General features: G+C 40.6%; 1 protein-coding gene across 4 annotated transcripts in view; it reads right to left on the reverse strand.

The window, feature by feature from the left end:
* Positions 1-14593, reverse strand: part of B4GALT6 (beta-1,4-galactosyltransferase 6) — a 61430-nt gene that overhangs the window by 15432 nt on the left and 31405 nt on the right. For all 4 annotated transcript variants that reach the window (XM_087439105.1, XM_004422422.3, XM_087439106.1 and 1 more), the window contains one exon: positions 6399-6523. In XM_087439105.1, the coding sequence (XP_087295231.1) occupies positions 6399-6523 (125 nt within the window). The remainder of the gene's footprint in view (positions 1-6398; positions 6524-14593) is intronic.

The following is a 14593-nucleotide window of genomic DNA, read 5'->3' on the forward strand; positions in this document are numbered from 1 at the left end:
TTACGAGTTTTCTCACCAGAGATACAACCGCAAGCACTAACGATATGGCCCTTTCCTTCATGCTACTTATGGTCTTATGAACCTGGGCGATATAAATGGGCTCTGAGGGTCGTTCTAAGGATTGTGGTCTTTATCCCATGAACACTATGGGAAGTCACTGAAAGATTTTAAAAGAGTGATAAAATCAAATTTGGTGATGGCAAAGACTATTATGGAGAGTAGATCGGAGAAAACCAAAAATGAACTCAGAGAGCTGGTTAGGAAATTAATGCAATAGTCAAGACAAGAGGTAATGGTAGCTTGAACTGAGGTGTGGGTGGAGAAGAGACAAGACGTGGATTTTTGAAACATTTAAGAGGTAAATTAACAGAATTTGTTTATGGATGGGATATGAGGAGTGAGGGAGAGGGACATGGCAAGAGTAACTTTTAGGTTTTAAAGTAGATCACAAATAATAACTTATGGTGTTTAAATTGAATTTAAAAGAGATTCCACTTGAATATCTATTATCCTACACATGGCTTATCTGGCCTAGAGATATTTTCAAGAAATATAACAAATGTATCATGGAACATACATCAAGTTTCATAACTATACTAATATAATACTTTTCATTTAATCAAAATGCACTATTAAATTTTTGCTACATTTTATGTTTATTTCAGCAGTAGGATAATATTCAGTGTAAACTAAAATTGATAAAATTATGTTAAAATGTTAAGCTTAACAAAAAAGATCATGTAAGCAACACAGAAAACGGAAATTTGTCCTTTATAAACCAAAGAAACTTATTCTTACATAATCCAAAAAATAAAAGAAAAAACACATATATGAAAATTAAATGGTTTCTCAGTAGATCAATCTTTCTTCTAATAGGAAAAAAACATTTATTAGAACTCTCAAAATCAAGACTAAAAAACACCATCTAGGGCCGGCCCCATGGCTTAGCGGTTAAGTGCACGCGCTCCACTACTGGCGGCCAGAGTTCGGATCCCGGGCGCGCACCGACGCACTGCTTCTCCGGCCACGCTGCGGCCATGTCCCACATACAGCAACTAGAAGGATGTGCAACTATGACATACAACTATCTACTGGGGCTTTGGGGGGAAAAAAAAAAAGGAAGAGGATTGGCAATAGATGTTAGCTCAGAGCTGGTCTTCCTCAGCAAAAAGAGGAGGATTAGCATGGATGTTAGCTCAGGGCTGATCTCCCTCACCAAAAAAAAAAAAAAGAAACAACACCATCTATATAAAATGTGTTAATATAATATGGGAATAAATAAATAAATATCAATTATCATCTACTCAAATCCTCTATTTCCTGGATCCAAACTTTGTCACACAAGCTAAGCCACCTTACAATTCAGAGTTTGCCCTTGGAAAAGCTAAAATGTTTCCTAAACACTACTTTTCTCAGCAATTTCTGAGGTAAGCTGGCTTTACTATAATTGTGACTTTTCTAATAAAAATTGAAATTAAAAGAAGTTTTCTACAGATTATAAATTCAAAATCATTAGATTTTCAAAGAACATAACAGTCAAACTATATCTAATTAAAATATTTATGTATCACTCTATATTCTGGATTTTTAAATACAATCTAAACGGGTTATAATAGACAAATACGGAAGAACATTAAATCTGGGATTTATTAAAATTTCACCTCTACCAAATAAATTTTAGCAATGAATGAATGAATAAATGCAAATAAGTGAGGCTGCATAGGTTCAGGACCAATCCTACTTGTACAATCAGGACATGACATTAGATATAGTCAAGAGAAAATAGTAATATTTACCTGTGTATTTTACATTACCAGGATCATAAATGAGAGAAATTTTTAAATTATTAAAATAGTTTTATTTAAAAAGAGAACAAAAGATGATTTAGTAAAATAGAACATGTCTAACTAGAAACTCCACCACTAATTTTCCCTTACTGTTGATGGGATAGCAGAAAAAGAAAGAGAGAACGGCTACTATGAGGCTGGATAGTTTCAAGTTTACATTATTTTACACTTGGTAAGTGGGAGGAACTGAAAAGGTTCTGGTGCCCCTGTGAGCGCCACTTTGGACCTCATTCCCTCTTGGTTTGCCCCATAAGGTACCTCTTGGCTTATGAATCGGAGGACCACAGGCTGCCAGAGCAATGCTGAACCCACATCTGAAAGTCCCTCCATACCCCACATGATGGCCACTATTGGTGCTGGACACTCCCTACTGACCGGGGACTTGCTGATAGACCTCAGTATCAACTGTTGGCATATTCAGGGAATTTCCAAATCAATACAACTCCCAAAGCAGTTCAGAGACCCCTCAGTTTACTCTTAGGATGGGAAACTGCTATGAAAAGTAAAAGGAGAGAAAAGAGTTCAATGAGGAGTACAGACCCTTACCATGCACCTTATCTAAAGTCTCTCAATGGGATGACTTCTAACAGAAACAAGGGTGGAGCTTGCCCTTCTTGGTTTTGAATTTGGCCACAAGTTGGCTGCCTATGACATAATGTAAATAGGCTATAAAAGCAGTTAAGGTGAATTAAAGATATTTAAGGGAAGAAGCTATTAAATAGTTGCAGAGTCCATATTAAAGACAGTCCATATTAATTAAATACAGTCATGTGACACATAACAACGTTTTGGTCAACAACGGATCGCATATATGACAGTGGTCCCACAAGATTAGTACCATATAGCCTAGGTGTGTAGCAGGCTATACCATCTAGGTTTGTGTAAGAACACTCTATGATGTTCAAACAATGATGAAACCGCCTAATGACACACTTCTCAGAACATATCCCTGTTGTTAAGTGACACATGACTGTACAATTAGGCCAAGTGATGAGCTGAACATATAAGAATAAACAAAGGCAAACTCACAGCCGCTAATACGGTAATTTATTCAATGAAGCATTCAAAATACCAACAGTTTGTTTGTTTTTTAATCTTATAAGGAAACTCAGAATATTATAAGAGAAAGAAATTACCAGTGTCTTGGCAAATTCAAATAAGCAAAACTGTCATTTTAATAGCAAATAAATGTCCACATTTTAATGAGACAGAGATTTTAAATGATATGCCTAAAGTTTTTATTAAAACAAAGCTAAACAGTACCTGAAAATTTCATTTGGCATATCCCTTCTTGTGGCTGTGGAATGACACTCTCAAAAGTTTACAATCTATTCTCTAAAAAAGATCTCAGTGTTCTGTGATAATTTATTTCAAGATTTAACAGCCTTTGTTTCAGAACAGTCTTTCTTATATGTACCCTAATTTGCTGCTTGAGCCACTCTCCTGTTAATGCATCTCCAGCGGAGAGAGAACATTTGGTCATTATCTTCTGAAAAACAACCCTTCATCTTCACAAATCTTTCCTCACTAGCTCCTGTTCAAGTACAATTATCCCATTCAGTTTGTTCCCACTTTAAAACCACTAATCTTACTGAATTTATGCACCCATTTTTCTTCCTTATTTTCTCCTATACTCACCATGAGGCAATTAGCAAGAAAAGTGTTTACTATATCAATTTCCCCCACCAAGTTTGAGTCCTACTTTCAAACCTGAAGCACGCTGCCAGCTCCAGCATCCCTAAATGACATGGCTTCAGACTTGCCTACTTTAAGGGTGCACTAGCTATCTACCACTAAGATGGAACAAAGTAGAAGCTACCAAACTCTTGTTCTCCTATGCCATCTTCCTCTCCCTCTTCATGTCCAGTGCCTATAGGAGTTTCTCAAACAGGAGGCACTTGATAAAAAATGCAGGTTCTTGTCCCTTCCCACCAATAGAATCAGAATGTATGAGGGCTGAATTCAAGAGTCTTCACTTTTACCAAACACCCCAGGTAGTTCCAAAACAAGTGGCTAAGACCCATCCTTGAGGAACCTTGGACTAGAAATAGAACTCCAGGCCTCTGAGTAGATGACAGCATCAAGCAGCTACCTGGTTCTTTAAGTTTTTATTTAGGTTTTAGACCAAAGTTGTTCAGGCCTCCACCTGAACCCTGAATGGAAAGGCAGGGGACTTTTGATGGTTTTTTTAAAAAAAGTAAAAGAATCTCAAATATTAAGAATCAAATTGGTAGCACATGTTTAACATAAATCTAGTTATTTCCTTTTTACCCCTCTCTCAACTCTGTTCCAAGATTACAATGGAATATTATTAGACTGTAAACAGGCGGGGGAGGGAGTGTATTTAATTAATTAACTATGGCAAACAAAGGTCCCCTCTGAGTGATCTCCAAATTTCCTCTCATACCTTTAGCTGCATAGCTCAGAACTAGAGACCGTAATCTGAGAAAGGTTTGCGCAAAGCTGTAGTAAGCAGCATTACCATATAGTTCCTAAATAAACTAAGCTAAGTTTTAGATACCTGAATTAGCTTGCTCCTAGGAACTCCACTTTCAATACTGTTACCTACTGATTCACGTGGAGTTTATAGTCTACTAAAATCTCTAAGTAGAAACTACTTATGTGTGACATACCTCTCTCTTAGAAAGTGAGAAGAAGAAAGCAAAACCAATTTAAAACCAACTTTAAATTTTAAAGTCCAGCACCTGATAGAGACCAGTGGAGAAAGGACAAGAGTACTTAATTTTTCTGATCCCAAATTATTCTACTACTAACACCACACAGAGCAACCTAAGGTAAATGCTGTACTCTACACAAATATACGTCTAAGGACCAACCTCCATGCTACCCCACAGTCCTTGTGATCGAGTATGTTTTTTCTTCCTTTAGCATTCAACAAACATACTTACCACCCAAGCAAGAAAAATAATTTATTTGCCCAGGACATTTTTAAAAAGTGGAATTACAGGGGCTGGCCAGTGGCATAGTGGTTAAGTTTGCACGTTCTGCTTCAGTGGCCCAGCGTTCGAAAGGTTCGGATCCCGGGCGTGGACCTACACACTAGTTATCAAGCCATGCTGTGGCAGGCATCCCACATATAAAAAGTAGAGGAAGATGGGCACAGATATTAGCCCAGAGCCAACCTTCCTCAGCAAAGAGGAGGACTGGCAACAGATGTTAGCTCAGGGCTAATCTTCCTCAACAACAACAACAAAAAAAAGTGGAATTAAGTAAATTGGGCCATATTTTATATGCAAATGTGAGGAAAATCAATCATGAAATACAAAAAAGTTCATTTATTAACTGACTCTGATCTGGGAAACAGCATAAGACAATTGCAAAATAGAATGTTTTCCCAAAATTTGTACTGGAATCTAATTAAGCAGCTTTACAACTTGTCTGAAGCAAAAAATCCAAACATTTATTTAATAATTTATAGCAAGGCCCAAAAGGCATTTATTAGTCTCGTAAACTCAACAAAACTTGGTTTAGTGTTTATCTTATACAAAATAATAGGTCTGTGTTAGGGAAACAGATATAAATAATACACATCCCCAAACACAAAGAGTTCAAGGCCAATTAAGTCAGAGGGCTTTTATTGTAAGTTTAACATCGTACAACTCTACTTCCCAGCAGCGATTTTTTTTTATAGCAAAAGATAAATATTTTAGCAGAATACTAATACTTTTAAAGAGAAATTGAAAACCATTCCAAGATCAAGGTTATGTCACAATCCTTTAGGACATAACATTTGATTTAATCATGTGTAGTTTTCACTCATTATGTAAATGCTATTTCCTACTCAAATATAATAACATTACACAAATATGCACTTACTAACCAATTTCACAGTATTGAGATCAAGTCTGGTCTAAACTATGGTTTTCAAGTTTTTGTAAGCAGAGGAAGCAGGCTTACTCCTTTATAGTTTCTCAAACAAAACATTAAGTAGAATTCTGACATATGAAAAAGATAAAAAGCTTGTGCTCTGCCTTCTGAAGCAGAGGTGAAGAGTCCCAAGTTCTCCTTTTCGTGTGCTATTGACCCCTGAGCCGCCTCTTTAGAATTCGGGCACTCTTGAGGATCAGAGCTTGAAAACTCCAATGCTAGACCCAACTGGAAATCAGGATAATAATACCCTCCCCATGAGCCCTCACTGGGTCCAGGACTTGGTGGGGCTATGCCTGCAGGGGTCAGTAATCATTAGGGACAGCTACAGGAGGCAGAGATCATAGCCTCTCTTCCAAACAGAACAGAACAGGAAAAAAATCTGTTTTCCAAGCCAATCTCAAGAGAGGTGTTTATTACCAGGATTTCTCAGAGACTGAACACATGAGCATACATTTTGTATATGCATAGGTTGACTTACATCTTCAAAAGTAACACTATTAAATCACATGTGAACTGTGAATACCTATACATTAAATTAAAAATTTTGATGTCTTAAACTGATCAAGACTTAAAGGTGTGTCACTATATATTCTGAATCAAGTACAATTTTCCTCAAATGCATATGAATAGTTCCATTACTTAAGAAAAAATTTACCTCACCTTCCACCTGGGTTTACAGTCTTTAGGCCTCCAGTGACCTCCTGGCTCAATATCTAAATCCTTGGAGAAGAGTCGATGAATTTCATCAAAACTGACTTCACTTACATTGACATTGAGAAATCCCCCTAGAAGGTCAAAAACATGAAGAATTGTTTTAATATTTTTTGCCTCAAAGATGAAGTAAGACAAACAATCAGTAGGGTGATGGCATAACTTGGGACAGTACGGTTTATTCCTGTTATCACCACATAATTATTAAGATCACCGCCTTTCAGTTTCAGTTTGGATGATAAATTATAAAGTCACCCTATTACCTTTGGTAAATCAAAGAAAATCAAATTGTCTAAACTTTTGGCTTTTGAGTAATATACTGAATTCTTTAATATTCTTTGGGAAATGTTTGCATGTCATTACAACTTAGCATATCATTGCAATTTAACAACTATTCAAGTATTTTAAAACTATTTTTAATTTCAACATAGTCAACATGGGGGACAAGATAGCACAATACAAGAGTTAATTAAGCAGCCTGGGCAGGGAGCTGAATCCTAGTTTCTGTCTATTGGGGAAATTATTTAACTCCTGTGTGCCTCAGTTTCCTCATCTGTAAAAGGAGATGCTAATGCCAGCCTCGCAACGTGGCCGTATCCATCAGACGAAATAGCACACGTGAAGGATCGAGTACAGTGCCTACACACTCAATAAATGTCAGCTCCTATTACTGTCATCTACTTTACTGACATTTCTTAAGAGAGCAAATCTGTAAACACAATTCAACAAACTTATTTTGAGCTTCTATCATGTATCCCCTTGATATGCAAAACTAAAAAACCATGGACTTCTAAGATGTTCCTGGTCTACTGGGTACTCACTCTCCAAATTAACAAGTAAGTACATGAAATTACTGGAGGTATTTTTACTACTAGTTTTTCTAAGGAACATACCTTGGATGGAGGATCATTTTCATTAACTCAATAAAAAACAGAACTGAGTTCTTCCTAACCTCCTCCTCTCATAAAATAGAAACCAACAAACGTTGAGGTTTCCATTTCAAGTCTTTTGAGGCGCAGTGGTTTTGATTTCACATATAAAACATTCTGTTCCTCCCACAGGAGCCCCTTTCCTCTCCTGCTATTCTGTATTCCATAAGGCTTCCACAGCCGCCTCTCTTCCCATCGCTCTTCATCCTAACTAGGCAACTTAGCAGCTTCCACTAAGCACTGAGGCATGCTAGAAAGAGGCATTTTAAAATGCAAATGCCTATGTTTCACAGAGTAAGCTAGGAAAAACTCTGCAATATTCTAATGTCTGCCTGTTCTGCTGACAATGTTTTCGGTCTTTTATAACCAAATACTCACCCTTTAGTGTGACAAGATATGCAAAGTAGCTAATCTTAGAAAGGTCAGATTTACTTAAAGGAAAGAGTAACCGATGAACTTGCAAAGAAAGAGTAGGTCAAACGTAAGATTGATCAGTCAACCTAAGTACAGACTATCATGACTCAGCTGACAAAAACAGAATCTAGCACTGTAATCAAATAAAATTCACACAAATAAATCTGATGCATTTAATGGTATGCATGATTGCTAAAATGATAGTAATTAGGCTAAGCAATAAGCAGTTCATATAAGTAACTTAAGTTGGTATTCTTTATGCACTGTTAAACCAATTTTTTTTGCTTTTTTCCAGCTTTACTGCTATAACAGCTGTAATCATCATTACTGTCAGCAGTTTTCTCCAGCATCATTTGCAGTTTAATTTTCATCTCCAACACACGTGTGCTGGCAAATTAAGAGGTGGGCCTTATAGCTTTCTCCTCAACGGACGGGGCCTCTGGTGTCCATCACTTACTATCCCTGAGCCCCGAAGTTCACCTCCCTCCTGACTGCCCCCCCCACACACACACATTCCTCAGAGTCTCTTAGCAGCTTTCCTAGGTGCTTATTGCTCTTTGCTCTGAAATCCTAATAACTTGCTGGCTGAAGGCTAAAGATGACCCAGCAGCATGAGGATGTCATGCCAGGGGTAAGAGCAACATCACTATTTGGGGGGGGGGGGGGGGAGTTGAGGGGGGTGGAGACAGGCATTGCCACCACTGGGAACAGTAAAAGTATGATCAGAGAGAGAGGAGGAGGAATAAACACAAGTGGGGGGGGAGGGTAGGGAGGAGTGGCGGTAGGGAGAAGACTCTGTGCATAAGAAGGGAGGGGAAAAGGGCTTCTTATAGAGTGGCCAGGAAGAGGCACTAAGCAGATGAACTAGTGGTGACGTGGTTTCCAAACTGTGCTCAGCAGAAAGAATCTCTAAAGGTGAGCCTGTGGTCAGGAGAGGGAGGACTTGGGGTCCCCCCCACTGTACCCACTAAGGCTACTTTCATCTCTTTTACATACGGGGAGTCCCCTTCAGGTTTCACTCAAGAAAGAACTCCAGTGCTCTAAAACCAGGAGAGGATACAGCGGTCCTGACTCATACAGAGGTTAGCAGTCAGCCAGGCCAGCCCCTTTATTTAGCTGGCTAAGATTTCAAGGGCAACTGAAGAGAAAGGACCCAGAGATCTGCAGAGACCTCCCAGTCTTCACTCTTTGCCTGCACTAAATCTGAGATTTTTTTTTTCCCCCAGTGAGAACATGTGCTCTCTTTCCCCAATCAGAGATTAAAAGGTCGAAAAATAAACATATTGGCTGAAATCCATTTACCCAGCAGTGTAATCAATCAGCACACAAATGTAAATAACGTCATTTATCAAATCCTGACTTGTACTATTTGGAAGGTGGGACTGTGGTTAGAAAGGAAAGAGTAGGAGAGCCGGGTGCCTGAAGAGAGGGAGGCTGCCACTCAGAGGGTCAACTATAAGCTACTCGTCAGTCTCGGCAAGAAAGCCTGGGTGCCAAACTATATCTGATATGTGTGGAATAACTTAGTTGCACTATTGGTTATGTGGGACATTTACTATAATTTCCTAATACTGAATTTGCAAGACATGCAACAATGCCTCCCACTTTGGGAAGCAGAACCTACATGGGCCTGGGGTCTGTTAGGTATGCACGGGCCCAAACCACAGGCTCGGGGTAGTGGATTATAATGTGTCACAGGATATGACTTGGGATTTTTTTTTTCTATTAAAATACAACTTTTAAAATAAATACTCGATGCATGTGAATTACCTATATTTACTTTTTTCTTACATTTCAAGTAAAATTTAAGGCATATTATCTCTAGCCAGAGGGGAGTTGTTTTTTTCCACAAATCAACAGCTTTAAATGACTTCTTCACTCAGTTTGGGGTCCACTTCTATTTTTTGGTAGCTAAAGCCTAATTCTGGATACTTTTGGCTTTTTTTTACTGTTTTACCCTGAGGAATTAAAATGTACAAAGCCCAAAGATCTGATGACAGTGTCAGAGAAAGACTTGCATTTCCTCTAGAAATATCCCTTCAGCTGAATTCCACTCCAGAGTCAGAAAACGATTTTTACCATAAGATGGCACATTCCCTCCCCCACCCACTGGACTCTGAGGCCAAACGGTTACATGAGTCACCCACTGCCCCCTCTGAAGCCAACGCTAGAAAATGCCCATCTGCAATGCTTTACTTCAGCTTCTCGACTTCTGGAATTCTGTCACCTTTGCTTATACAAATGATTTCTTACTCAACTATTCTTAGTGACCAAATCTGAGTATTCCAAACACAGACAGGGCGGGTTTCAGTCACACATCCCCAGTGCCAAGTGCAATGCCTGGACACAGGATGGATGATGAATGAAGGAGCAGGAACGGCAACACTGGCAATGTCCAATCCTGTCTCATCTCTCTCTGCTTCTCATCTCTCTCTGCTTCCTTCCGACCTGCATTTCCACTCCTTGGCTCCACCACGTGCTAAAATACGCCTTTAAGACATTTGTACAAAAGGTGTCCCACATGTAGATGACCCAAAATAACACCTCCTGGACAGCCCAAGTTCTTGTCTAATCTTGGCCACAATATATGGTTCTTAACACCCGTTTTCCTCCCTTGCTTACGTGTCTCTCTTGCTGAATGACTCTGAATGACTAACTGGAACCTCTAATTAACAGTCTTTGCTATTTGTTCCCAGTTTTGCCTTGTAATCCACCCAGTGAACTTTTGGTCCTCCCCTGGAGGCCTCATATCCTTGATCACATTCTTCCAAATTGTTCTCCTAGTCTCTGACTATTGATAAGCTGACAACCTCCTTTAAGTCATAATCCACAACCTCTATTATTCTATTTCGTCAATTCTGAGACACATTCATTCACGTTTTAGCATTCTGCATAGGAACATACCCTACAATGTGTGCATTTAACGTACTGCTTCTTTCTTGTTCCCAAAAAGCCATTATAAAATTAATGATGTATCTTCTCAAGAAAAGATGGTACGTCATATACCCCTCCTGCCTTTTCATAGTGTTTTCTGGAACCCTTCGAGTGCCAAGAAATTTCCATACACTGTACCTCAATGTTTTTTCTAGATACCACCCCCGCGCTCCTCATCTTAAGTGAACCAGTAGTCTTTTCAAACTCTGCAAAGCACTCACTTTCCTAGATCTATAATCTTGGAGCCAGGCATAAAAGAAGGTGTTCTGCAGACTCAAACCTACACCTTACAAAAAAATCATTTACTTCCTCCTTTCATAAATTTACCTCCTTTGAAGTTTATGACTTTTAGCCACACCACCTTCCAACATCCAGCCACGATCACTGACAGGTGCCCTCTCCTTCCTGTACATCATTCTTGTGCACCCAGCTCTGTATCTACACCCTGAGCATCACTGTCACCTAGAACTGACTGGCAGTGTCAGAGCTGAAAGCCAGTCAGTTCTGGCTTAGAGTTTTCTCTGCTATATCTCCATTTTTCCTGCCTATCTGGTCTCCTAACAAAGCAGTTTGCTAATTTTGGTGGTGTGGCTAAGAATCACCAGGCGTGCCTGTCTAGAATGGAGGTCACTGGCCCCATTCCCAAAGCTCCTATGTCAGTAGATGCCCATGGGTCATGTTTGAGGCCACCCAGCTTTATTTGAACATATTTCAGCTGCTTGAACTGCCCACCACTGAGTTCTGTCTCCCAGAGGAAGAAGCTAGAACCCACTCTCCCCACATCTCTAGCAGATAGGAGCAGTTACATGACCAGATACACCCACAGGAGACTTTGAAGCAGAAGTGAACAACATGAGAACATGGGACTTCACAAAACTCTCTCTCAGTAAAAGTGGTAGCACAAGCTTCTGGCTTTAGGGGCACCGGGAGTGGCACCTCTTGTCTCCAGATCTGAGCACTGCTGGTGGGAGCTGCAATCTCTGCCAAGGAGCAGCAGGAGACACTTCACAGAGAGTTCCGGACTTTGCTTTGGCTGCTCAGCCTCTGAACCTAACTCTGTAGCCACACAGGTTTTCTGAGGGCTGTCTGGTGTCTTTCATAGATTCCTTTTTCCTCTTCTTCATTTCTTTTTAGTCTTGGTTCTCTTTCCTCCTCCACCTGAAGCATTTTTGTATTGCCGTCCTCTAAATTACTAATTCTGTCCTCTACAATATCAGCTCTGTTTTTTAAGATTTCAGATTTTTCTTTATCGCAATCATTGTGTTCTTCGTCTCCAACATTTCTGATTGGTTTTTTTTTTTTTATAGTTTTAATCTCTGTCGTGAAGAATTCCCTCTCTTCATTAATTTTATTCCTGAGTTCATTGAACTGTCTTTCTGAGTTTTCTTCTAACTCATTGAGTTTCTTTATAATATCAATTCCGAATTCTCTATTATTTAGATTGTAAATTTCTGTGACTTCAGGATTGGTTTCTGGGTACTTGTCATTTTCCTTCTGGTCTGGAGTGTTAATATACTTCTTCATGCTATTTGATAGGGTGGACCTTTGCTGTCGCATAGTGGTGGTATCTGGTCACAGATTCTACCTGCCACCACCGGTGGCAGGAGCTGTGTTTTCTGAGCCTACCACAACCTCTGGCAGTTGTGCCTGTCCGTTGGAAGCTGTGTCAATAGGGCTTTCTGCGTCTGGCCACCCCTGCTTTACACACGTAGGCACCGGTGCTCTGGCAGGGATCCCCCCTTCTGGCTGACTGGCTGAGCTGATGTGCCAGGCAGGACGGCAGGGGAGGAGGCCCCTTCTTTCCCGCCTGCACTCCCACCCTGCACTCTCTGTCTGCCCACCTGGGCTGCTCGGCTTGGTGGGGACATCCCCGTGGTTGCTTAGCTGCTTCAGTATGGAGCATTTTGTGGGCTGGGAGGCAACTCCGAGGGCAAAGCGTTCTCGTAGAGGGTTGCCTTTTCCCCATTCTCCTCTCAGAGTAGCACACCAACGGACACACAAGGTCCCGTGCCCTAGATCACTGCCACTGGGGAGGAAGAGGAGATCCACTTACCTCCTTCCACCCTTCCACCGCCTCCCAGGGCGGGGTCCAGCACCCCCACTTTCAGACATATGGCCGTGCGGGTCTCTCAGACATCTATTGTGTTGTGTGAATGTCCTCTGTTGGTATATGAATGTCCTTTTCGTTGTATCTTAGCGGGGAGAGACTAAGGGAAGAGCTCACTCTGCCATGATGCTGACATCACTCTCTCCTTTTCCTCTTAAACCAAATCAAGTTGTATTCTCTGGTTTGTAATCAAGAAATCTGACTTTATAGGTCTGGGGTTTGGCTTAGAGGCCTGCATTTTTAACCAGCATCCCGGCTGATTCTGGTGCACAGAATCATCCTGAACCACACTTAGAGAAACACAGCTCCATAAGTTTCACCAATCATAGCACCTTGCAACGGACTGAATGTTTGTCTCCTCACCCCTAAAATTCATATGTTGAAATCCTAACTCCCAATGTGATTGTATTAGGAGGTGGGGCCTCTGGGAAGTGATTAGGTCACAAGAATGAAGCCCTGATAAATTGGATTAGCGCCCTTATATAAGAGATCCCAGAGAGATCCCTCGTGCCTTCCACCATGCGGGGGACACAGCAAGAAGACGGCCACCTGTGAACCAGGAACCAGGCCCTCACCAGACGCCAAATCTGTCAGCACCTTGATTTTAGACTTCTAGCCTCCAGACCCGTGAGAAATAAATATTCATTGTTTAAGCCAGCCAGTGTATGGTATTTTTGTTTTAGCAGCCCAAATGGACTAAGACACACCTATACACTCACAAACACTCTTATTTCCCCTCACTTCCTGACCTGCCACACCTGCTCAACAAATTTCCATGCTTGAATTCTCTACCCAATAAATACCACTAATGAAAACCACACAAGCACATGGGTTAATCCCATCATTTAGGTGACTGTACCTAATATACTGCCTTGAACATAGTAAGCTTTCAACAAAAACAAGTGTCACATTATTTGTGCATTTTGACCCCCAGGCTAGTCACCTTTTAATTTATGATTAGTTGATTCTACTTTTCATTCTCTACAATAACTTTTTAAATATTTACTCCTCCCTTTCAAGCTGCTTGGTCATTCTCAGCTGCCCCCTCGTACATCTGTAGCCTCCTACTTTATCAGGATCAAAGAAGCAACAGGCATGAACCCCCGTCATGAATCTCCAGATGCACCCCACTCTTGCCTCAGGGGAGGAGGTGTTCCTACTATTTTCTAAGGTTAATTCTTCAACCTGAGCATATTTCTGTTTCCTCTCAGCTTCTCCAGAATCTGGCTCCATGGACACTTCCCTTCTGTTCCCTTACACTTCCCATCTCTTGTCTCTCCATAGTTTCTTTCCATAGTACCTAAAACTCACTCAAGTTCCTCTCTTCCTAAAGAGTTCTTCCCTTAACCCCACCTCTTCCACAGATTCCTTACTCCCATTCTCCTTGCCTTTTCTACCAAATTTTTTTTTTAAACCAACTAGTTTTTACACACTTCTGAGTCACTTCTCAGGACAGTATATTGCTTCTTACCCTAGCACTCTACTGAAATTGTGCTTGCTGCGGTCCCATTAGATTTCCTCCATCCCAAATTCAATGGCCTTTCACAGTTCATCATGCTACCTGCTTTCTTTGAGGTATGTGACAAGATAGAACACTGGCTCCTCACTGGCCTCTGGGACACCGTCTTCTTCTGACTACCCCTCGCCCCTGCAAGTGCTGATGTTCTCCAGGAACCCACTCTTAGCCTTCCTCCAGTCTCACTTCCTCTTATCTCCAGCCCAGATCTCTCTGATGAAATTCAAACCCCAAATTAACTCTC

This window comes from Ceratotherium simum, chromosome 14 (genome assembly GCF_057802395.1).
Source record: "Ceratotherium simum simum isolate JZ-2026a chromosome 14, ASM5780239v1, whole genome shotgun sequence".
Taxonomy (NCBI): domain Eukaryota; kingdom Metazoa; phylum Chordata; class Mammalia; order Perissodactyla; family Rhinocerotidae; genus Ceratotherium; species Ceratotherium simum.